This window comes from Podarcis tiliguerta (assembly GCF_965153285.1).
Source record: "Podarcis tiliguerta genome assembly, chromosome: 10".
NCBI lineage: Eukaryota > Metazoa > Chordata > Lepidosauria > Squamata > Lacertidae > Podarcis > Podarcis tiliguerta.
In genome coordinates this window covers 18,157,218-18,182,034 of record NC_139543.1, presented here as the reverse complement: position 1 = coordinate 18,182,034, position 24,817 = coordinate 18,157,218, and the positions used below count along the sequence as shown (strand labels likewise).

Here is a 24,817-nt window from a genome sequence, read left to right as displayed (position 1 = left end):
CACTTCCTCAAAGCAGCTCGGTCTAACTTGCATGGGATAATTCCATTTTATCTTCATAACACCCCTATGGGATAGAATAGGCTGATGAAGTAGGTTTGCTGAGGGCTGCCCAATGCAATTGATGGTTGAGTAGAGATTTGATCCCAGGACTCCATTTCCAGGTCTAATATTCTAGCAATTGCACCAGAAGACCAACTTTCAATTAGGCATGTGAATATTGCATTTCCTCCTGAAGCATGATTGAATAGTTTGTTACTGAAGCTGAACTCATACCCTCCAACATTTCTCTGATGAAAATAAGGATGTCCTACTTAATAATGATAATAATGATGATAATAATAATAATGATAATAATAATGATAATAATGTTAATTTTATTATTTATACCCTGCCCCTTTGACTGGGTTACCCCAGATACTATGGGCGGCTTCCAACACATATAAAAACATAAAATGTTTAAAAAATTCTCTATACAAATTTCTCTATTCAAATGCCTTCTAAAGGTTATATAGTTACTTATCTCCTTGGTTCAGGGGTCACAAAACCCTCCAATGAACATTCCTCCAATGAAAATACAGATGTCCTAAGGAAAAGCGGGACATTCTGGGATCAAATCAGAAACCAGGACAGCATCTTTAAATCAGGGACTATCGCTGGAAGATATGGAGAGTTGGAGGGCCTGTGAACTGGGGCTATCATTTCAATAAGCATAGGAACCAACTCCTAGGGGCTGAGGTTCCTTCACCTCCCCAATAGAATATTTGAGAACCACCCTACCCCAAGCTAATGGGCATTGCCATTCAAATGTACATGTAATGTGATTGATGATGTGGGGTGGGGTTTACCTGCCCCCCATATTTTATTCAAGTCGGCACCCCTGGCAATAAGGGGTACATTTTCATTGCCTCACAGAAATAACAAACTGTCTACAATTATAGTTGATTGCCAAAATCTCTGCAGTGCAAGTACAATATATTCCAAAAAGGTAGCTTAGTTTAGAATACAGTGGTACCTCGGGTTACAGACGCTTCAGGTTACAGACTCCACTAACCCAGAAATAGTACCTCGGATTAAGAACTTTGCTTCAGGATGAGAACAGAAATTGCACGGCGGCAGCGGGAGGCCCCATTAGCTAAAGTGCTGCTTCAGGTTAAGAACAGTTTCAGGTTAAGAACGGACCTCCAGAATGAATTAAGTTCTTAACCTGAAACTGTTCTTAACCTGAAGCACCACTATAGCTAATGGGGCCTCCTGCTACCGCCACGCCGCCGGAGCACGATTTCTGTTCTCATCCTGATCCAAAGTTCTTAACCTGAAGCACTATTTCTGGGTTAGCGGAGTCTGTAACCTGAAGCGTATGTAACCTGAGGTACCACTGTACAGTGGTACCTTGGATCCCGAAGGCCTTGCAAGTCGAACATTTTGGTTCCCGAATGCCGCAAACCTGGAAGTGAGTGTTCCCTTTTGCGAATGTTCTTGGGAAGCCGAATGTCTGACACAGCTTCCGGTTGCGTACAAGAAGCTCCTGCAGCCAATCGGAAGCCGCGCCTTGGTTTCCGAACGTTTTTGGAAGTCGAACGGACTTCCGGAACGGATTCCGTTCGACAGCCAAGGCACGACTGTACCTTATAAAAAGACTCAGCACCTGAAACTGATTAAAAATGATACCTTCCCAAAGGGTTACAAATACTGTATTAGCAATCGCACTCTAAACATTTTTTTTTAATGAGACACTTGCAGAACACAATTCGTTAGGAAATCAGATGCAGCTTTTATGTAGGCAACACATTTCTCTTTACATTACAGGAAAAGTCATTTCCTGTCAATCTGTGCCAGGTTCAGAGAGTGGGAGTGTTTGCAAATACAGGTTGTGCTAAAAATAAATTGGAAATGATAGTTTTGCACACAGAGAATGAGAGTCTGGAAACAATTTGGGGCTTCAGGAAAAAACAACAGCCATACCAACCTAAGCTTCTATAATACACGGTCGCTCCAATCAAGATAAGGATGCAATAAGGATTCCATGCATAGAACATCTGCTGTATTCAGATCCATGAGCAGAAACTAGATGTGCTTTAGATGCCCATTTGAATGTGCATCTGAATGAAGCTGTTATCCATCTGTACTGAGTTACTTTCTATGGGCTTCAGGGAAGAGTGTTTGCCTTTATTGCATAAGATGAAGTCATTACTTCTTTATATTTTTATTGCACAAGATCAAGACATTACCTCTTTATATTCCAAGAGACGGCAATACCTTTTGCATAAGATTCAGGCATTGCTTTTTTATACTTAAAGTGGCAACAGTACTTTTTAAATTTCCCGTTAACAGCATAATGTTGTTGTTTAGTTGTTTAGTCGTGTCCGACTCTTCGTGACCCCATGGACCAGAGCACACCAGGCACTCCTGTCTTCCACTGCTTCCCGCAGTTTGGTCAGGCTCATGTTTGTAGCTTCGAGAACACTATCCAAACATCTCGTCCTCTGTCGTCCCCTTCTCCTTGTGTCCTCCATCTTTCCCAACATCAGGGTCTTTTCCAGGGAGTCTTCTCTTCTCATGAGGTGGCCCAAGTATTGGAGCCTCAGCTTCACGATCTGTCCTTCTAGTGAGCACTCAGGGCTGATTTCCTTAAGAATGGAAACGTTTGATCTTCTTGCAGTCCATGGGACTCTCAAGAGTCTCCTCCAGCACCATAATTCAAAAGCATCAGTTCTTCGGCGATCAGCCTAACAGCATAATACATGTGCCATTTTCACTGCAAGGTCATTTGGTACTTGGCAATCACATTCAAAGTCCCCCTTGCAAGCACTTATGCTAAGCCTGCCATTATGTCTGGAATTTTCTGGATATTGCCAGGATTTGTCTGCGAAAAACAGTGCCTGGTTGGAATTTTCAGAAGTTGGTTAAAATGTCTGGGGAAACCAGAAGTGGGTTGTTGGGTTTTTTGGAGAATTTACTTAAAAAATAGCTTAAAAACTTCAATTTTTACTTTTTGAAATATGGCAACCCTAACTTATGCACATTTGCAACTGAGGTTTTCTATCTTTATTGGGCCTCAGTAGCTCCTCAGCTGCAGGGAACGTCATCTGACACAGTCACCATGGGGGATGCTAGAACCTGCCAATTTCACTTTGAGAATTTCCAATTTCCCCCATCTTAAATCCACCCCCCCCCCAAGTTTTTCACCTTTTTGTAGCAATTGTCAATTAAAAAATAAATACAAATCAAAACCATTATGAAAACTCATTGGAATTTTAGTACAAATTTATCACAAAAACATTTAGGTACCCAGTTTTGACAAATCTACATATTTTTGCAAAGCAATTCCCCCTAATATAATGCGTTTGTGCATGTTCTTTTCACTCACCTATGCATTTATATGCATGCACATTTTAACCCATTTGTACACATTACTTGGCTGGGGAATTGCATTGCAAAATTCATAGAAATGCAAATCTCAAAGGTTAGCTGTGTTTTTGGTTTACTCAGAAGTATTGAGCTCAATGGGTCTTTCTCCCAAGTAAGTATGCATAGGTAGCTTTAATTTCTATTGAACTCCTACTTCTTTAGCAATGTTTTTTTTGGCTAGTATAGGCTCACCTAACACACACAGTTATTATTTCCTTCTTGATCTGTACTTTTAATTGTAGTCCGCCCCCCTTCTCCATTTATTACACTCTGGAATGTCTCTCTGCCCTTATTCCTTATTCCCTTAGAGACCTCGCCCCTAAGCAGAAGATTAGTCTTTGCTCTGCTTAGTTCCTCCTGTCACTTAGATTAACCTTTAAGCCACACTGAATTTGGAAAATACTTATTAGTTTCAGCTGTATTTCAGTTTCCATTCCCATGGAAAAGACCAAACACACATACACACACATATGCAAAACGGCACGATTTACTGACACCCTCTTTTACTGTATGTAGTAGCAGAAATTAAATCAGCACCCATGTTAAATTGAGATTCCCTATCACTGCCAATTAGGGACGCGGGTGGCGCTGTGGGTTAAACCACAGAGCCTAGGACTTGCCAATCAGAAGGTTGGTGGTTCAAATCCCCATGACGGGGTGAGCTCCCATTGCTCGGTCCGTGCTCCTGCCAACCTAGCAGTTCAAAAGCACATCAAAGTGCAAGTAGATAAATAGGTACCGCTCCAGCGGGAAGGTAAACGGTGTTTCCTGCGCTGCTCCAGTTTGCCAGAAGAGCCTTAGTCATGCTGGCCACATGACCTGGAAGCTGTACACTGGCTCCCTCGGCCAATAAAGCGAGATGAGCGCCGCAACCCCAGAGTCGGTCACGACTGGACCTAATGGTCAGGGGTCCATTTACCTTTATCACTGCCAGTTAAACTACTGAATAATTTCATCAACTTCAAGTGTATAATTCTGGATTTGTCTAGTTGTTCAGCTAGTACCTAACCTTTGAGAAATTTTTTGGGGGGAGGGGGGAATCTCTCATACACATGTTGGAATGATTATCATTTTCCCCTAGTCACAAAATGCTAAGCAGACTTGCATAGTGTGGTGTAGTGGTTAAGAGTGGTAGTCTCGTAATCTGGTGAACTGGGTTCGCTTCCCTGCTCCTCCACATGCAGCTGCTGGGTGACCTTGGGCTAGTCACACTTCTCTGAAGTCTCTCAGCCTCACTCACCTCACAGAGTGTTTGTTGTGGGGGAGGAAGGGAAAGGAGAATGTTAGCCGCTTTGAGACTCCTTCGGGTGGTGATAAAGTGGGATATCAAATCCAAACTCTTTCCTCCTGCTCCAACAGATTCTTTTCAAACACTGACCTGCCATTCCCCCCCCCCCCATTACGCTGGGCTACATTAATATTACTTCCTCTTGCTAAGACAAATGTTCTTGCAACTACTTCTAGCTGTGAATAATGCATAGTGATGCCGTGAGCTTTCTGCACATGCAATGAAGTGATGAGCAGATAACGACAAAATGCCCTAATGGTATAGCACTGCAGTAAATGTCTTGCACCCTGAGGCTCAAGCACAACAGGGAGAAGTTACTCACCTCGAGGTTATGCAGTGAACAACTGATGACTGATAACAGGAAGCTGCATTGTTCCAGGCTATGAACAGTAACATTTGGATTGGAAAACGAAGCTGCACATGATGATTTAGGCAAGATCCTTTGTTGTGCTCATAGGTAAAAGCTATCAATAACATTCCACCATTTTTTGATAAATCAGGATCTCATCCCCAACATAGGTTCTATATCCCCAACTCTATAAAGTTGAGGTGTCTTCAGCCCCCCCACATGTCTATTGAGATGGGGCTGAGCTCCCCCCCCCCCAATCTTGAGCGGCAGAGGAGGCTCCTCCCAATGGTTGACCTCCTCTGCCCAGCCCTTTCTTGCAATGGGGCAGCTATGACTGTCCAGAGTGTCCCCGGGGTGTTATATCATGAGGTTGGGGTCCTCACAAAGTTTCCTGGAGTGGCAGCGAAAGTATGGCTGCCCTTCCCAGCCCTGAAACAGTGCTGTCTGCTATGTATTCAGTGGTCTGTGATTGATCACTGTCTCTCAAAAGGTCTCCGCCTCTCTCCTGGTCCAGTCCCAGGGGTTCATGAGTGCCATCACACCTTGGCCCTGGTTGCCCCTCCTTCAAGCTCACTTCTGCTGCAGGACCAGTTGCGATGAGGCCAGGGAGCCAGGAGATGAGCCAATGTAGGGTGCAACTTGGCGCCTCCTATCCCCATGAGAAGCCTCCTATCTCCTCACAAGAAGAGAAGACTCCCTGAAAAAGGCCCTGATGTTGGAAGAAAACAAACAAAAAATCCTTCCAGTAGCACCTTAGAGACCAACTAAGTTTGTTGTTGGTATGAGCTTTCGTGTGCATGCACAAAGATTGAGGGCACAAGGAGAAGGGGATGAAAGAGGACGAGATGGATGGACAGTGTTCTTGAAGCCACTAACATGAATTTGACCAAACTGCGGGAGGCAGTAGAAGACAGGAGTGCCTGGTGTGCTCTGGTCCATGGGGTCACAAAGAGTCAGACATGACTAAATGATTAAACAATAATAACAAATCCCCAAAGTGTGCGAGAGATTTAAACCTGTTGCTCGAAGACCAATTTAAAGAACACTTAAAAGCATAGTTGGGGGGAGGGTCTTCTGTTTTTAGGACAATTCATACACAGCCATCACACAATTTCTCCTTCCTGTTAGGAACTGCATTATACCAGCGAAAAGACCAGGTTAGAAAACTTATGAGTGGAGAAAACAACAACTACTGTTATTGTTATTTGCCGTTTGAAAGCCAAGGCACAGCTTCCAATTGACTGCAGGAGCTTCCTGCACTTAATCGAAGCCACGGCGAACGTTCGGCTTCCAAAAAACGTTTGCAAACTGGAACACTTACTTCCGGGTTTGCGGTGTTCGGAAGCTGATTTGTTCGGGAGCAAAGCCGTTTGACAACCAAGGTACCACTGTTTTTGTCACTTACTACAGAAAACGTCTCAAGCAATTTACAGTGGAGCCTCGGTTTTTGAATGTAATCCATTCCGGAAGACCGTTCGACTTCTGAAATTTCCAGAAACTGAGGATCAATGGGCGGTTGGCAAAATCCATTGAAAAAATGGAGACTTGCAAGGCACATTTGAAAATGGAAGCAATTACTTCCGGTTTTTCGGTGTTCTGGTTCCGAATCGTTTGGCTTCCAAGACACTTGAAAACCGAGGTTCCACTGTATAGTTTTATAAAAGCATACAAAACTATGGCAGCTTAACAGAGAATTGTCCATAGTTAACAATCCAGTTAAATTTAGGATTGCTGTGGCCTTTGAGGAGATTTTTATCTAGCCTTCTGCTGGAGAAGTGAAAAATGATTCCTTCCCTTTCACACCCGATGCCTGTCTCATCATGAGGATTCCTGGGTTTGCTTCTTAAGGAGGCAGCGCTCAACAGTCCCTTGAACTTCTCAGAACTCCTCCACCTTTTAAAAGTATATTTTTCCTGCTGGATTTGATCTAGGAGATCTTACAGCCGCTATTCTATCAAAGCAGAATTCATTACCTCCCAGTGCCATGGATGACCAAAGCAAATCTCTGCAGTTAGCTACAGTTTATCCCGTGCAATTGATCACCTGTGATGAAATCTGGGGAAATGGATGTAAGGGGGTTGATAGCAGTGGGAGCAAAAAGCAGAAGATATGGAGTTGACTATGAGCTTATAATGGGAGGAAGACTGCACTATGATCCCACAGATGGCAAATGACATCGCTTTAAATTATTACATTTTCCTTTGGGTGTTGTAGATCAATTCCTCTTGACAGCTGGGTAAAAAATTTGATCTATTTATAAAGCTCAGATGATGTTATGCTTGCTTGTAGCTACTCCACCCTGACATAACAGCAGAGGTCATAGTCGTTCGCCAGGGGCAGTTCTGAAAATGTTTGTTTTCTGTTTCAAAACCCAGTGTTAAAAAAGCCATATATTTTTAAACAGAGGCATTCCTGTGCCACTTTGGTATGTTATTACTGTTTAGTAAGAACCCAAATTAACAGAAACCCATTCATCTCAGTCCAAACACTTGTCCTTAAATAGCTTTGTTTTATTTAAATGGCCCATGAAATAGACTGGCAGTGACATCCAGTGGCAAAATTGAACAGCTACAACTTGGTGTGGAGTAAAGTGCCGCAATTTCTAGGCCCAGATTTGTGACTTTCAGGCATGGGTCCAGGCAGGGTTTGGGTTTTTTGTTTTGTGCTGCCACCTTCACTGGCGAAACCTGCTTTTTAGCGCTGAATTGGAACAATAGTCAATTGGGTTTTCTGCAGGTTGACACCAGTTCCGTGGCAAACAGTGGGTTTTCTCAGGGAAAGGGGCAGGTCAAAACCCCCACAAAACCTTGCTCAGACCTGTGCCTAGTTATCACGGCAGAAATAATTTTGTTTATTTGTGTTTTATTTTTAAAAAAATAATATTTATTAAAAGTTTAGTAGTTACAGAAAAAAGAAAAAAGAAGCAATAAAAAATTTAACAGACAATATATCAAAAATAAAAAGAAAAACAACAAGAAAAAACAACAAGAAAAACAAAAACATTTAAAAACACATCCAATATTTCCATATCTTTACCTTTCATTTACTTGTTTCATCGACCTCCTCACACCTCCCTTTTTTGTATTCTAGTTCAATTAGCTGTTTCAGCAAATCCTTTCCATCTTTCTCAATTTTTTGTTCTATAATTTATCTTAACACAATCTAACTTTAAATTTTCCACTTAGGCCCATTAACAATCAGTTTTTGCTTAATTCTTTATAACATTTCTGCTAAAACCACATAACTTCATTCCAGCATTCTTCTAACATTCATTAATTTTGCAATATTTCTGTAAATATACTTTGAATTTTTTCCAATCTTCTTCCACCGACTCTTCTCCCTGGTCTCGGATTCTGCCAGTCATTCCCGCCAATTCCATGTAGTCAATCAGCTTCATCTGCCATTCTTCCCGGGTGGGTGTTTATTTGTGTTTTAAAAACTTTTATGTTTTCATATATGTTGGAAGCTGCCCAGAGTGGTTGGGGCAACCCGGTCAGATGGAAAGGGTATAACAACGACAACAAACAACAACAACAGAATATGACATCCCTATTTCCCTCAGAAAAATGTTGGAGGGTATTCTATTTTCCAGGGACAGTCCCAGGTTTACAGAAGCCATCCTGGTTTCTGATTTGATCCTGGAATGTCCCATTTTTCCTTAGTCCCTATTTTCATTGGAGAAATATTGGAGGGGAGGTCTCTATTTTCATCAGAGAAATGTTGGAGGGTATGCCAATGGCCCATTTGCTTTGTAAAATTATTATTATTATTAATTGAATTTATATACCGTCGTATACCTGGAGGTCTCAGGGTGGTTCACAGAACAAAATCAGAATATAAAACCACAAAATATATAATCAAAATAAAAACAACCCAATAACCCCCCCCCCAAAAAAAATACCATCACATTTTAAAAGAGCATAGGATGTCAATCAAATCAGCCAGGATACTCTCTGAAAGTTTCTGAAACTGAGGGAGCCAAAGATCACCTCTGGCTTAGGTGTTATATTCAGCTTTAGATAGGTTTACTGTTTTAGATAGTTTTTGTAGTTCTTTATTGTTATTTTATTTTCCTTTGCACTTGGTAAAGTTGGGAGATGTACTTGCAAATCTTTTCCTATATCGGCAGCCATATTGAAAACCCAAATATTGCTATCTATTATCCAGCAGGTCCACTTCACAACTTGGATACATATGACATTTGTGTGGAGTTCTACTTTCGCCATGAAGCCAGCTCAGCTCCCTGTTTTCCGAAGGAAGCCTTTTGTGGCGGCCTGGAACGCACCGACGGATCATTGCTCCATCCGATACAACGTAACGCTTAACCTGGAGATGTTCCACGTGACTGGAAGCCCATTTGCCAAAGCGAGAGGGCAGAACGTGACCATATTTTATTTCAACAGGCTAGGATATTATCCGTGGTACACACCACAAGAAATCCCTGTCAATGGCGGCCTCCCTCAGAATTTCAGCTTGCAAATGCATCTGGAAAAAGCTCTCCAAGACATTGACTACTACATTCCCGATAAAGATTTCACTGGGCTAGCAGTCATAGACTGGGAACACTGGAGGCCGCAATGGGACCGCAACTGGAATACAAAGGATATTTACAGGAGGCAGTCGAGAAAACTAATTTCCGAAATGCACGAAAATGTTTCGGCAAATGCTGTTGAGCGTCTAGCTAAGCTTTCCTTTGAGCAATGTGCTAAGGCTTTCATGAAAGAGACAATTGAGCTGGGGATTAAAAGTAGGCCCAAGGGCTTGTGGGGATACTATTTGTATCCTGACTGCCACAATTACAATTTCCGTGACCAGAACTATAGTGGCTCCTGTCCAGAAAATGAGGTTTTGAGGAACAACGAACTGTCGTGGCTGTGGAACAGCAGCGCAGCCCTGTATCCTTCCATTGGCATTAAGAAATGCCTTGGAAACAGTGATAATATCTTACGCTTTTCACAGTTTAGGGTGAACGAATCTATGAGGATTTCCATGATGACATCACACGGTTATGCTCTTCCGGTATTTGTATATACCCGACTAGACTATAGGGACGAACCTTTGCTATTTCTTTCCAAGGTAAGCTATTGGGGGGGGGGGGAAGTAGCAACTGCTATGTTAGACCCGGTTTAGCATAAGGTAAAATAAAAAGGTAAAGGACCCCTGGACAGTTAAATCCAGTCAAAAGCGACTATAGGGTTGTAGCACTCATCTCGCTTTCGGGCCGAGGGAGCCGGCATTTGTCCGCAGACAGCTTTCTGGGTCATGTGGCCAGCATGACTAAACCTCTTCTGGTGCAACGGAACACCATGATGGAAACCAGAGTGCACGGAAACGCCATTTACCTTCCTGCTGCAGCGGTACCTATTTATCTACTTGCACTGGTGTGCTTTCACACTGCTAGGTTGGCAGGAGCTTGGGCAGAGCAACGGGAGCTCACTCCATCACAGGGATTCAAACCGCTGACCTTCTGATGGTGCAACCCCATAGTCATCTTTGACTGGACCTAACCATCCAGGGGTCCTTTACCGGTTTGGTATAATGAGTCCTGAACTAGGAAAACCTTCACATTTTACCTCAGACAAGAACTCAAGAGATGGACATAAGCAACAAATTATTTTTCCACCATAGCCATGCATCTTTAATAGGGGTATAATAATAATTTTCTCTTACTTAATACAGTGGTACCTTCTAGTTACGAACTTAATTCGTTCCGGAGATCCGTTCTGAACCTGAAACTGTTCTTAACTAGAGGTGTGCTTTAGCTAATGGGGCCTCTTGCTGCTGTTGCACCACTGGCAGACAATTTTCGTTCTCATCCTCAGGCAAAGTTCTCAACTCGAGGTAACTCTTCCAGGTTAGCAGAGTTTGTAGTCTGAAGCATTTGTAACCTGAGGTGTTTGTAACTTGAGGTACCACTGTACTGGCTTTTGTAAAACAAACAAACAGAAAAAAACCCACCTTTAGATAATGTCTGCGAACTGCTTTATATCTTCAGGGGAAAAACCAATATATAAATGCTAAGCATTATTTCACATTTCACAGAAAGGCTTAATGCATTAGACTTGGGCATATAATCATTTATTTGAGTTGACAGTGTTAACAAATTTCATTTTGCACTCTTCTCCAGAGTATTTAGACTGTTACAAATTGTTTTCTAAACCGAGGTTTTCACTACACTGGGGTAGTAGATGAGAAGAGCATATTATAGGCCTTGGTTTGCTATATTTAAGGTAATTCCAGGAAGGAGTGAAGATTTTGAGTGTTACAATTCGCCCCAAGACCTTCCAATACAACAACAGGCCTCCTGCTGCATTGTGGGAAATGTGACCCCAGAGTACAGAAATACAAGGGGGCATCCAACTAAGTCATTATTCCAGTTTTACAGTTCTAAAAAAAGAAGGCCTATAAACAATATGCATTAGTTCATAATACTTGGATTATTATTTTCTTTTGATTTTTGAAAGAGACAAGTGAACCTACTACTAGGCTGTAGACTAGTTCCCAGAAGAGTAGCCCCTTGTCCACATGGCCCATTTAACAGTTTTTTAACTACCTTTTCCCATCTTGAGCAAAATTTGTTGAGAATAAACAGTAATAGACACTGATGATGTTTCCTTCTGTTTCCAATATAGCAAGATCTTGTTAGCACCATTGGAGAAAGCGCTGCCTTGGGAGCTGCGGGAATTGTTATTTGGGGAGACATGAATTTAACGTCATCTGAGGTAAACCCATGCCTTGATTCTTCCTTGAGGATATTATTTAATCTAGTAGACAGAATTTCTATTGTATTCGATTTTATTTTATTTATCTTTTGAGGTGCAGTTCATCTGACAACTCATCCATAGCTAGCTGGTCAATAGCATAAGGAATTTCTTCTTGGCTAGGATGTGTTTATGGGTCACCAATAGGAAGGAGAGAGTGGCTGAGTCTAGGAGCTGGATCTAAGTTTTGAATAACTGTTTCTGTTTAAGAATTGACATGTCTTTTTGCCCAGATGGACAGATACTTGAAGTAAGAGAAGGCGACTTTCTTCTTATAGTCAACAAGGCAGGTCATCTGCAATACAGTGGTACCTTGGTTCTCAAACTTAACCTGTCCAGAAGTCCGTTCCAAAACCAAAGCGTTCCAAAACCAAGGCACGCTTTCCCATAGAAAGTACTGCAAAACGAATAAATCCATTCCAGATTTTAAAAACTAGCCCTAAAACAGCAGTTTAACATGAATTTTACTAACGAGACCATTGATCCATAAAATGAAAGCAATGTACAGTACTATAAAATAAATAAGACAGTATTGTAGATGATGAAAATGAAATTTTTTTTTTCTTCCCTCCACTGATGATAGTCATTGTTTGGATGGGGGGCTTTTATCCATTTCCGCGGTCACACAATCAATCAATCAATCAATCAATCAGTAGCTGAACTGGGTTCCACACAGTCACAAAAACAAATTAACCAAAAAAGCCTCAAAAACAATAACGCAAAATAAATAGTAAAAACAAAAGCACCAAACTTAATCCGTTCTGGAAGTCTGTTTGACTTCCAAAATGTTCAAAAACCAAGGCACACCTTCTGGTTGGTGCAAGCACCCCAGATCAATAACAAACAACTGCATTGGATGTTCAAAACTTGCCAATTTGAAGGTCGGTGGTTCAAATCCTTGCGACGGTCCCTGCTCCTGCCAACCTAGCAGTTCGAAAGCATGTCAAAGTGCAAGTAGATAAATAGGTACCACTGTGGCGGGAAGGTAAACGGCGTTTCCGTGTGCTGCTCTGGTTCACCAGAAGTGGCTTAGTTATGCTGACCACATGACCCGGAAGCTGTATGCCGGTTCCCTTGGCCAATAAAGCGAGATGAGCGCCGCAACCCCAGAGTCGGTCATGACTGGACCTAATGGTCAGGGGTCCCTTTACCTTTACCGTGGGTGCTGAGCACCCACAACAAAAAAATTTGTGGCTGCTTGTGCCCCAAGGACCCCCTAGAGTTTAAGGTTACCAGATTTTTTTTCAATGAATCCGGGGACAGTTTTCAACTTCAGTTGAAGGGGATGGATTTTGTCAGGGACTGGTAAGTAAATCCGGGGACTGTCCCTGGGAAATGGCGAAGTCTGGTAACCTTAATATAGTTGGCACCAGTGATCAATGCCATCTAGTCAGCAAGAAGAAGAAGAAGAGTTTGGATTTGATATCCCGCCTTTCACTCCCCTTCAGGAGTCTCAAAGCGGCTAACAATCTCCTTTCCCTTCCTCCCCCACAACAAACACTCTGTGAGGTGAGTGGGGCTGAGAGACTTCAGAGAAGTGTGACTGGCCCAAGGTCACCCAGCAGCTGCATGTGGAGGAGCGGAGACGCGAACCCGGTTCCCCAGATTACAAGACTACCACTCTTAACCACTACACCACACTGGCTCTCAAATAGTGGTGGCACCACCAATGGGTCCCCCTGACAATTCTAAGGCTCAAAATCATAACCTGAGCTTACAGTGATACCTCGGGTTATAGACGCTTCAGGTTACAGCCACTTCAGGTTACAGACTCCGCTAAGCCAGAAATAGTATCTCGGGTTAAGAACTTTGCTTCAGGATGAGAACACACCTCCAGAACGAATTAAGTTCTTAACCCGAGGTACTACTGTATAACATAAGGCTCCTATAGTTTTTATACCTGAGTAGATGAGATAATTTAAACAAGTGCAGCTTGTCATTCAGCAGTGTTGCAGGGGTACAAAAAGTAAAAAAAACACCACCAATAAGATAGTAAAAAACAAAACAAAACCTTAAGCATTGAACAGCACTGAACAGCAAAACAGCTACAGTGGTACCTCGCAAGACGAATGACTTGGAAGACGAAAAACTCGCAAGACGAATGACTTGGAAGACGAAAAACTCGCAAGACGAAAGAGTTTTTCATTTTCTGAGATGCTTCGCAAGACGGATTTCCCTATGGGCTTGCTTCGCAAGATGAAACATCTTGCGCCTTTTTTTTTAAACTGCCAATGCATTCCTATGGGAAACCGTCAATACACATTGGTGCTTCGCAAGACGAAAAAACTTGCAGAACGAAAAAACTCGCAGAACGAATTAATTTCGTCTTGCGAGGCACCACTGTATGACATAATCAAACCAAATCAGTTGTAATCTTTGTCTTAAGAGAAATCATACTTTCCTTTTATGTCCCATCCTCACCCACCCTCCGCTGGGTTTTATTCTGCACTTTTCATAATGTTCACAATGAACATGACTAGACTTCCATCTTCTGTATCTTCAAAATTGCCTAGAACAGGAAATTTCAGTAGCTGCAGCTTTCCTCACCCTTTCATGCCAAGCCTTGCCTACCAAAATCATTTTTTCTCTTCAGCTGCTAAGGAATGAGGAGACTTGCTCTTCCTTATGTAAGAGCATCCGATTGACAAGAGAAACGTCCAATTCATCTGGAAAGGCATTGTTAGAAATCGAAAGGTTTCTACTGATCTCATGGACTTTTGAGGTGTCATGCAGTATAGGCACCATTATACTATGCTGAGGAAGGCGCTGTGGGTTAAACCACTGAGCCTAGGGCTTGCCAATCAGAAGGTCGGCGGTTCGAATCCCCGCGATGGGGTGAGCTCCCGTTGCTCGGTCCCTGCTCCTGCCAACCTAGCAGTTCGAAAGCATGTCAAAGTGCAAGTAGATAAATAGGTACCGCTTTGGCGGGAAGGTAAACGGCGTTTCTGTGTGCTGCTCTGGTTCGCCAGAAGCGGCTTAGTCATGCTGGCCACATGACCCGGAAGCTGTACGCAGGATCCCTCAGCCAATAAAGCGAGATGAGCGCCTCAACCCCAGAGTCGGTCACGACTGGACCTAATGGTCACGGGTCCCTTAACCTTTACCTTTATGCTGAATAGATATTAATTGAGAAGGGCATACCTTCACACAATTTGCAACCTCTTATTTTTCTTCTTGCTCTGTCCAGGTCAACTGCACAAAGGTGAAACAATTCGTTGCTTCCGAGTTGGGCTTCTACATCATCAACGTAACCAAAGCAGCCGAGGTGTGCAGCTGGCATCTTTGTCACAACAACGGGAGGTGTGTTCGAAGGAACTGGAAAGCCTTAGATTACCTCCATTTAAATCCTGAGAACTTCCAAATAGAATCATCAGGCGGCCTGGGCTTTACTGTGAGAGGGGAAGCATCGCCTGTTGACCTTCAAATAATGGCAGAGAAATTCGCCTGCCATTGTTACCAAGGGTTTGAAGGTGCTGATTGCAGGGAAATAAAGACTACGGGCAGCCAACCAGGAGATTCTGCCAATTTACTCCCATCTGGAATAGTAGTTGTGATAAATTTGACTTCTTTAATCTTTTTAATGCCTGAGACTTCCGTCCTAAGAGTCAAATTGCAGTGAGAGCCTCAGAAATCTGTCACATCAGAGGAATTAAAAATCAATTGCCCTATGTATTTTTACCTCCGAATCAACATGCAAATATTGAACAAGATAAAAACTTCCTTGCATGGGTCAGCTGTATCATATGGAGAGATTAAAAGATACCAAAAACACCATTGGCTTGCAGAAATGTCTGACAGTGTCACAAAACTATTAATGTGATAGAAGTGATCAACACAACAAGTCATTGCCCAGCTGAAACCATTTTAGATGACCTGATGAAATGTGTAAACCAGCTGTCCACATTGGCACAATTTGGGGGAGGGGGGCTTCTGAGTGATCCATTACCCTTTCAATCCCCTCACAGTGCCAGTTTGATGCAAATATGTTGATATGGACTTAGATCCTAATATAACAGAACTTGCAGCACAATCCTATACGTGTCTGTGCAAAAGTCCCAGGCTAGTCCCAGGCTAAGGGAAGAAGTTGCTTGATCTGAATTTTTGCAGCAGACCAACCTGATACATTGTTCCTAAACTTTTTTTGTGGACCAGAATTCAACTTCCCATAGGATCACGCAAGTCTTTGGATTTTGCAGCGCAGTTTTGGTGCTTAAAAGTGCGAACAATGGATTTTTATGTAAAGTTGCATAAAAAGTGTGCATTTTATGGGGGGAAAGTGTTGAAAACTACATATTTGACAGTAAAAAAAAGTGCATAGAAAATGTGTAGAATTTTAAACGTGGGTTTTGGGTGTGTTCTTTTAAAATATCTGCACAAAATGGGGTGGAACAGACCTTTGATTGAGTGCTAACAAGACTGAAGCAGGACAGATTCGGCTGCTCAGACCATCTGTGCTCCCAAGTAAGTGGACATAGGATTGCAACCCTAAGGACGTTTGTGGAAGGAAAGTTCCCTGTCTTCACATTTCCCCTGCAGCCACCTGTGCCCCTAAAAAGTCTCCTGAACAACTTGGATAGGGTGTAGTGCAGGGCTTCCCCGTTTGTCCTGCAAGGCAGTTTTGGGCAAGCTATGCCCACCCATTGTACCTGGGACAGGTAAGCAGGGGCTTCAAAGCAACACTTGAGCACTTAAAGTGATCTCCTGATTATTTGCTTGCTGGAGCAGTTGATGGGTGGAGAGACTATGCCTTGGTCCGGGAAGGAGAGTGGTCTCCACTGAAACTGTGGTTAAAATGGAGATGGAGCATCCAGTTTTTGGAGGTTCTAAGGTGGGGCTGTTTAAAAGCCCTTTGGCAAACAGCCCTGTACTGTTCTTTGAACCTCTGGGATTTAAAGAGCAGTGTGGGGCTGTTGCTCAAGGGGCTTTTAAACAGAGCCACAACGTGCTTTCAGGACATGAAAACCAGGGTTTCAAAGTGAAGCATCAGCTGATGTCATAGTGACACCAGGTGATTGACAGGTGGGCAGCCCTATCTCCCAGCAAATTTGGCCCTCCAGCAAGAGGGAGGGGGCAGAAAACATTCCTTTTGTAAACCTTAAGTTAATTTTTCTTAGGATCCAAGCCACTCTAATTATATGTGTGTGATTGTCCCAAAGAAACAAGCTATCTTTCCCCGTGCTGCAGTCTCAGTGGGGTACACTGCAACCCTCAACATGTCTATTCAGAAGCAAGATGCATTGTGTTCAATAGGATTAACTCCTTGTCCAACACAGGAAAAGGGTTTCATTTGAATTTGTCTAGTGGTTGAGGCACTTTTGAAAATCTGGGAAAAGTTAAATCCTTACATCTAAACAATGCCAGATGGTTTAATATTTTCAAGAATTATAATATTATCTGTATTAAAATAGGAAGGTATATCATCACTCCTAAAACATTCGGATGTTACAAAAAAAAAAAATCTATTTAGGAAGCTCAGCACTTTCGCCCTGCTCTGTTCTATAGCTGCCATGATTCTTTGTGCAATATTACAAAGACTTTTATTAACCGCGAAATAAATATTGATCTAACAAAGAGGGTAAAGATGAACAGTTTTATGATCCAGCAAATTCATTATGAATATCTCCATCCTTTGGGGTGGGGCCATGTCTTTTCAAGCCCCTCTATAAATTGGGGCTGCAAACTATCATCAGCTTAATTGGGAGATTAATTAACTCAAGCTTAATTGTGACATTACAATCATTAGACTGCTTGGTTGTAAGTCAGCTTGAGTATTCGACGGGGATGTGATTGACTGATGCTGTAAAAAGAACAAATAATGAATTACTTGATGAATTGGTGGAGGCATGTAATTGGCAAGGTAGCATTAGGACGCTACTAAACACACCATCAAACTGTGTGTGTGGTGTATGTGTGTGTTTAATTTACTAAATTATGGGAATGCTTCTCTCCAACCAGGACTCGATTTAATGGACTTCAGTTACAGAAAGAGAAATGTCTTGATAGTAATTGACCACTTTAAGGGCTGCCATACGCCCAGAATTTCCTGGACAAATCTGGGATTTGTCTGCTGGAAACAGCATCCAGGTGGAATTTCCAAAAATTGGTAAAATGCCCAGGAAAACCCTGGCTTGTGGCAATTTTGCCTCCCCGCCCCCAAAATAGCTCAACAACTTGTGTCTCTCCCTTGTATAGAGATATCTGTTGGGAATGCTCTGGCTTCACGGGGCAGGGAAACAGACGAAATGACTTGCAAAGCCCCTTCCAATTCTTTGAATCTGTGGAATTCAAAGCACTTTTGAAATACTCAGAGTCGAGTGTGAATTTCATGCTCTTTATTCAGCTCATAGTAGCAATGAATGAAACTTTCCCCAAAATGTCTAGCTATATATATACATTATTTACACAATGGGCCCCGCATTATTGGCTAATTCTGGGCTGCTCCTGTAGGCCCATCAGGTTGCGGATTCACCTCCTCCAGGAGCCTGATTGGCTGCTCCTGCAGGCCAATCAGGTCGCTGATTCACTTCCACCTGGAGTTGGATTGGGTGGCTCCTGCGGACCAATCAGACTGCTGCATTCTGAATCCTATTGTTCTAGGATTCAGCTCAGTACATAACACCTTTTCATTCATTTTTATTTGTTTTTGTGAATTTACTTGTTTACTGAATATGTATAGGTTCTCAATCAACATGTCTCCTCTCATAGCCAAAGGAGAGAAGGAAGCTGAGTAGACCGTGTGTCTGCATGCACCCACTGACAAATAACGATGTGTCGCCATATAACTGGAGGCATGCTTTCATTTTATCTAGAGAGAGAAAGGAAAACAAAGCTATAAACTATTTTGTGTTTGAAAATGCTCGTTTGCATAAGAGGGATCAAATGTAAGCAGCTTGTTTTACAAGACACAGGTTAATGCATGAACAGGACACTGCGTGGGGGAAAGTTATTATACAAATAAGAGGTGAAGCTGCTAAAAGCAATTAAAGCTATGAACATAACAATGCACGAAATCTATTATATACATTTCAAGCTTTGTAATAAAACAGCCAGCAAGGAGTTTATTTTTTTACTGAGGACACAAAAACATAGCACACACTTCAGCAGAAATGTAGTCCCAGTGGTTTCAGTGGGAGATACTATTGCTTGCAAAGTACTGAACTTTGTAACTCCACGATATCTACTTACAGATTTGAAATCCCCTTTGTAGTCAAACACATCAGTTGCTCCCGGCCGCCATTGTCTGAGACTTGCTAAAAGTTCATATAACAATACAGTAGGGTCTCTTTTTTTCTTCATGCGAGCACTATAGCAAGCAGTGAGTCTAATATGCTACATGGAATATGTGAATTCAATTGCATCAAACTCTTCGGTAAGCCTCACGTACCCACCCGCATCTCAGGATGCCTCATCCTTGCCTGATTTGTTCCTCACCTTGCCTTCTTCCAATCAGCCTGCAGTGGAGACAGGTAAATTCAGGTGTGTCGCTGCATCTAATGTGTCGGCTCATTCATCACTCCTGATATTAAGATGCAGCAGAATTACCTGGCTTCACGAGGCTGCTTGCTGTATAAGCCACTGTTTTGGGCTGTCCCACTGTTCTTCGAATTTGGAGGCCTGCTAAGATCAGCTACAGGGGTGATGGTCTCCTCCTGGGGTAGGTAATTCCCTCCCCCTTTTATTGTTAAGAGTGAAACGTACCACCAGCTCTATCTCAGAAAACCCATCTCAAAAGATTGTGAAATACAGAAACCGATCAAAAAGTCAAATCACTAGAGGGCAGCAAAGAGATGAAATTCAAAGATCTTTCACAACTGAACATAAACATTGTTTCCTCCCCCAGCCCTAATTTCTACCTGTATCTTAAAGCACACACACACCTCCTCTCTGGCATGCCCATACAGGTGCTTTAGCACATATCTCTTTTTAAAAATTTATTTAGGAAGGCAAAGCAAGATTTTGAGAAATCTCATTTGCACATAAATAATGGTGAGATTTGCTCACTGTCCTAATCCTGCAATGTAACCAGGGGCAATTTTACACCCCACTGCAGGTAGAATTGAATGATCCAACCACATGTTGTCGGCCAATTGCATGGATTTTCTCCAAAGAACTGGCATTCCTGCCCTGATCCTCTTAAGGGGGTCACATTATGACTGTTTATAAAGAGGTCTTGTTGGACCCAGGAAATGACTGGCTAGTCTCAAGCAGGGACAGCACATCCTGTTTTGCCGCCTGAGGCTAAATAGGAAGTCTCTCCCTACCATTGCCCTGCTGTGTTGAGAAGCCCCCACCAAAGCATCTCTTGTGGGGTGTGGTGGGTTTAGGAGAGATTTCACTGGAAATTGGCACCAATGCCACATGTCATGGACTGGTTGGACACAGAGGAATGGTGGGAGGAACCACCTGGGGAACTTGCAAAGGAAGGATGCTCAGAGCCCAGGAAGTGGTGGTGGGACAAGGAAGAGTGATCAGAGAAGGAGAAGACTGTTTGTTGTTGTGTCCACACTGCGAGATGTGAGGTTACGAGCAGGGCCGGATAATAATAATAATAATAATAATAATAATAATAATAATTTATTATTTGTACCCTGCCCATCTGTCTGGGTTTCCCCAGCCATTCTGGGCGGCTTCCACAAAGACCAAAAATACACTAAGATGTCACACATTAAAAACTTCCCTGAACAGGGCTGCCTTAAGATGTCTTCTGAATGTCAGGTAGTTGTTTATCTCTTTGACATCTGATGGGAGGGAAACTTTCCCTCTATGAACATCCTTAAGTTAACTTCTCAGCAGTATAAACCTTATACAACAGATAATACCCAGAGTCTTTCCCCTCAACCTGACAATCAGTGGGAAATTAGGTCATCCGCCTCTCAGGCTTGTGACTTGGTTGGATGCAGCTAGAGGCCTCCAGGTTATCGCTGCTTAGTCAGCTGCAGAGATCCACTGCAGGTTGCGAGGTGGATGAAGGCAAAAATCAAAACACTGTTGCTTACTCTTCCATTGTCTTCCCATGGCTCCTCTGTGGACAGCTTTCTCCCTCCCTCCCTCTGTCTCAGATTGTTTTTACCTCACCAAATCATCTCAGTCTCTTGCTGCAGATTTCTCAAACCCCAACAGCGCCTTCTCAAACCCCACTAACAAGATATGAACTGGAGAAGGCATATTCTCTTACTAGTTAGCTGTGCGCGCCTCAGTCCCTTGGAAGGATGAGAGTAATTCTTTAACTCCTGTGCTGAAGAAATGGACGTTTTGAAAGCTACTCGAGAAATTCTACAAACATGGGCTGAGGTTTCTGAGGCACTGCAGAGGGGATTTATATTTATATTTAAGACGCGTGGCCTTCGATTCTGTTGAAAATATCGATTGGAATTCTCATGGGCTTCTTCTGTCCACTATGTTCCAATACCTACATCCAAAGCTTCAAAAACTATACATTTGACTCATGGCTTCTGAGAATTAGAGTCATTTTGAAGCTTATAAATTATTTCCCTCACCCCCAAAACATCCTGCAAAACAATACATATATATTTAGTATCCAGTTTCTCTTATAAAAGCTTCCTTTTTATATGCTTCTAAACCCATATTAAAGTCAGACTGAGGAACATACTGGCATTTCCTTCACCCTTTCATGTTATTGCCTCACTCCAGTTAGCGAGAGTCCCATGAGTGGCAGCAAGGCCAGTCTAAGATATTTTGCTGCCTGAGCCAAAGCAGCAGATTGTTTCTTTCCTCCATCATGGAACACAGCACCAAACGCTGGTCATTTTGGCACCTGAGGCGGAAAATCCTGCATGTGTCTTTCTTCTCTTGAAAGTAAAAATAAAACAAAAATAAAGTAACTAATAATTTACTGCATATACACGACACCCCAAATCAGGTGGCTGAAGTGACTGTTACACACCGTCAATTGTTAGGGCTGGTCCTGTATGCTGGAAATTTGCCATACTTTTACGCAGTGCCGAACTGACGTATAAGCTAAACAAGCTATAGCTTAGGGCCCCACTCTCTTGGGGGCCCGCACAAAATCTGAAGGAAAAAAACCTGGATGTACATTTCCAAAATATAAGATAAAAAACAAATAAAATAAAACCTACATACAGCAACATGATGTAAGTAATGGGTCCTGCCTGCTAGCCTGCTCCCTAAAATATCACTGGTTTGTTCATTTCTATATATAGGGTGCCTACATTCTGCATGGACTGGTTGCATAGCAGCATGTGCAAATGGCTTTAGATACCTATTAGGTCCACAAATTACTATATAGAAGAAGAAGAAGAAGAAGAAGAAGAAGAGGAGGAGGAGGAGGAGGAGTTTGGATTTGATATCCCTCTTTATCACTACCCAAAGGAGTCTCAAAGCGGCTAACAATCTCCTTCCCTTCCTCCCCTACAACAAACACTTTGTGAGGTGAGTGGGGCTGAGAGACTTCAGAGAGGTGTGACTAGCCCAAGGTCACCCAGCAGTTGCATGTGGAGGAGCAGAGATGTGAACCCGGTTCACCAGATTATGAGTCCACCGCTCTTAACCACTACACCACACTGGCTTTAATATATAGCATATATCCAATACAAAAAACAGCAACAATTTGTTGTTGACATAGGACAGCTGGAAAGGGCCCCATTACCTTCAGCAGCTTAGGGCCTCATCAAACCTAAATGGCCCTGCTCTTATGTAGTTGGGATATCCCCAGTAGCAACTGGGACTCTGTTGTTCTCCTGGCTTCTCAATGCCATAGTTTGTTGGTGTTACCAAGAAGGAGAGGGGAAGGGGTGAGACGTGGTGTCAGGGACTGGATGGATGATGAAAAGTGCTGGGAGACACCAGCCCAAGGATCCCCAGGGATGACACAGAGGAAGAGGACGTACGAGACCCAGGACTTGTAGACCCAGGACAGTGGTGGTGGGACACCTTTGGCCAACAACACAGTGGTGCAAGGGGAGGTGGAGGAAGGGATTCAACATTCCACAGCACTTTTGCAAGATCTCGTGGGAATTCTCATCATCTCATAGGATCTTGCAAGATGGTAGAAGGGGCCAGGTATATTAAAAAGAAATTGGGGTCAATTTGAATGTGAACTTTCCCACCCTCCATCCTTTGGTGTTAGGGCCTCACTGGGCTCCTGGGTCCCTGGTTGATTGGGCCAGATAGGAATTTCCCCTCCCAACCTCAACTGGCTCTGGTTTGAGAGCTATTCTGCTCTTCTCTCAATGCATGCTTCATCATATTAGGCATCTTTAGCCCTCTATCACAACTTAGTCTGGTAGAAATGTCACTGGATGGGATCTGAACTCCCCTTCCCCCTGGACCAGGAGAGGTATGAAGCAGGAGGAGCAAAGGCAGGCATGCAGGCGCAGTCTCTGATTGCTTGGAAAAAGCACATGGAGAGGAGGAGACACAGGCAACTGTGGGGAGGTGGGGACCTTGACCTGACAGAGATGAGTCGCTGTGCTCTGTAGCACAGCGGTTTCTCTAATAGAGAGTTAAGTACAACACACTTGGGGTGATTTACTGCTGCTCACGCCTGTCATTACCTGTGTTAGGAGTGCATGCAGGAGACAGGCCCTGTGACCGGTAGGGCTTCACAGGACTGGGGCTTTCCTAAGTTTGTTCTGAAGAGGCAAGGTGCTCCGCACAGGTGAGGCCGAATAGGTAACTCACAGCACCTGGTGGCAAGAGCCGGGAAGGGATATAAGGTCAGCATTTCCTTTTGGCTCTTTGCCACAGCAACACGCTTCCTGCCCTGCTGCATTTGGCTTCTTGACTCCTTGCTTCCTGATCCTTGGACCCTTGGCTTCCTGACTCCTGGCTTCCGGACTCCCGTTCCTGCTCCCACCCTTCCATCTTGCCCTGATGTCCTCCGCCAGGACTTCGACCGCCTGCAAACTTGTTGTGTAATCAATAAAGTTGTGGCCTGATGTCGCCCAACAAGGTTGCCCATTTTGTCCCATTTCCACTGCGTCCACATGCCACAAATCTGCATCTGTGTGGCAACAGCCACTCCTTCTCCAACATCTGTCACCATTGGAGTAGTTCTACATTGTGCTGGACTGTAGTCTAGGTGTTTATTGGACTTGAATATCTCCTGTATGTTGCATTCTGCTTAGTTGCACCACACAATCCAGGCTGCTAATAATTAAGGCTACCGCACAGTCACAAAGTGGGTGCCACAACATTTCTCCCCCCCTCCAGATTTCTTTAGTATTTAGTCGATTGCTTCTTATAGCCCCGCGCCCCCTAGACACCACCTCTGTAATGTCGCAGAATAAAAGGTACATGGTGAAGTGCTCTGACTCTTTATTAATGTTGAGGTGGGGTGGATACAAAAGACACCGCTGCTGAATGATCACAGTGATAGCAAACAGTACATGACTTGTTTACAACTCAGCTTTGTACTTATACTGTGCCTTTCATCTGACGATCTCAAAGCATGTTTCAGAAATGGAGAGGTCTTATTAACCTTATTTTTTCCAGCAGAGAAAGAAAAACACAGAGGGAATTCGAGTGACATTTCAAAGACAATAAGGCTAGATTCTTGGTCTCCTTTGTAATGGCAGGACTAAGGACTCTGACTCAGCTTGGAAGAAGAAAAATGTTTATTTGGCAGACTTTAGAAATACCAAAAAACCTTGTGTATGATAACAAGATTTTGAACAGTTGGGTTCCAGCAATTCAGTCTATTGGGGGGAAGACACACTAGGTTTTAATAGAAGATTATATGTTAATTTGAGTTATGCATGTGTAGGATTTAAGCTATGTTTATAAATAGATGAGATGCAAAAGAGTTGGGGGATGAGGGTCATAGGAATAATTTTGTAAAAATTCCTTATTAACAAGGGAAAAATAATGGAGCAAGAAGCCAAATTCATCAAATCATATTGTACATGTATTTATTATTTTTGTTATACCCATTACATCACTAAATTTGTGTATTATGAATTGGTTGGATAGCGTGTTTATAATTAGGTTAAACATGATTTGTTTCTGCATATAGTAAGCCTTAACATCTCT

General features: G+C 42.9%; 1 protein-coding gene across 1 annotated transcript; it reads left to right on the top strand.

Moving 5' to 3' along the window:
• Positions 1 to 9,221: 9,221 nt before the first annotated feature.
• On the top strand, positions 9,222 to 15,526 carry LOC310658201 (hyaluronidase-4-like). Its single transcript, XM_083400063.1, has 3 exons — positions 9,222 to 10,121; positions 11,678 to 11,767; positions 14,994 to 15,526. Exons 1-3 carry the CDS (start codon positions 9,240 to 9,242, stop codon positions 15,423 to 15,425), a joined length of 1,404 nt encoding a protein of 467 aa, XP_083256189.1. The 5' UTR covers positions 9,222 to 9,239; the 3' UTR covers positions 15,426 to 15,526.
• The last annotated feature ends 9,291 nt before the right edge of the window (positions 15,527 to 24,817 follow it).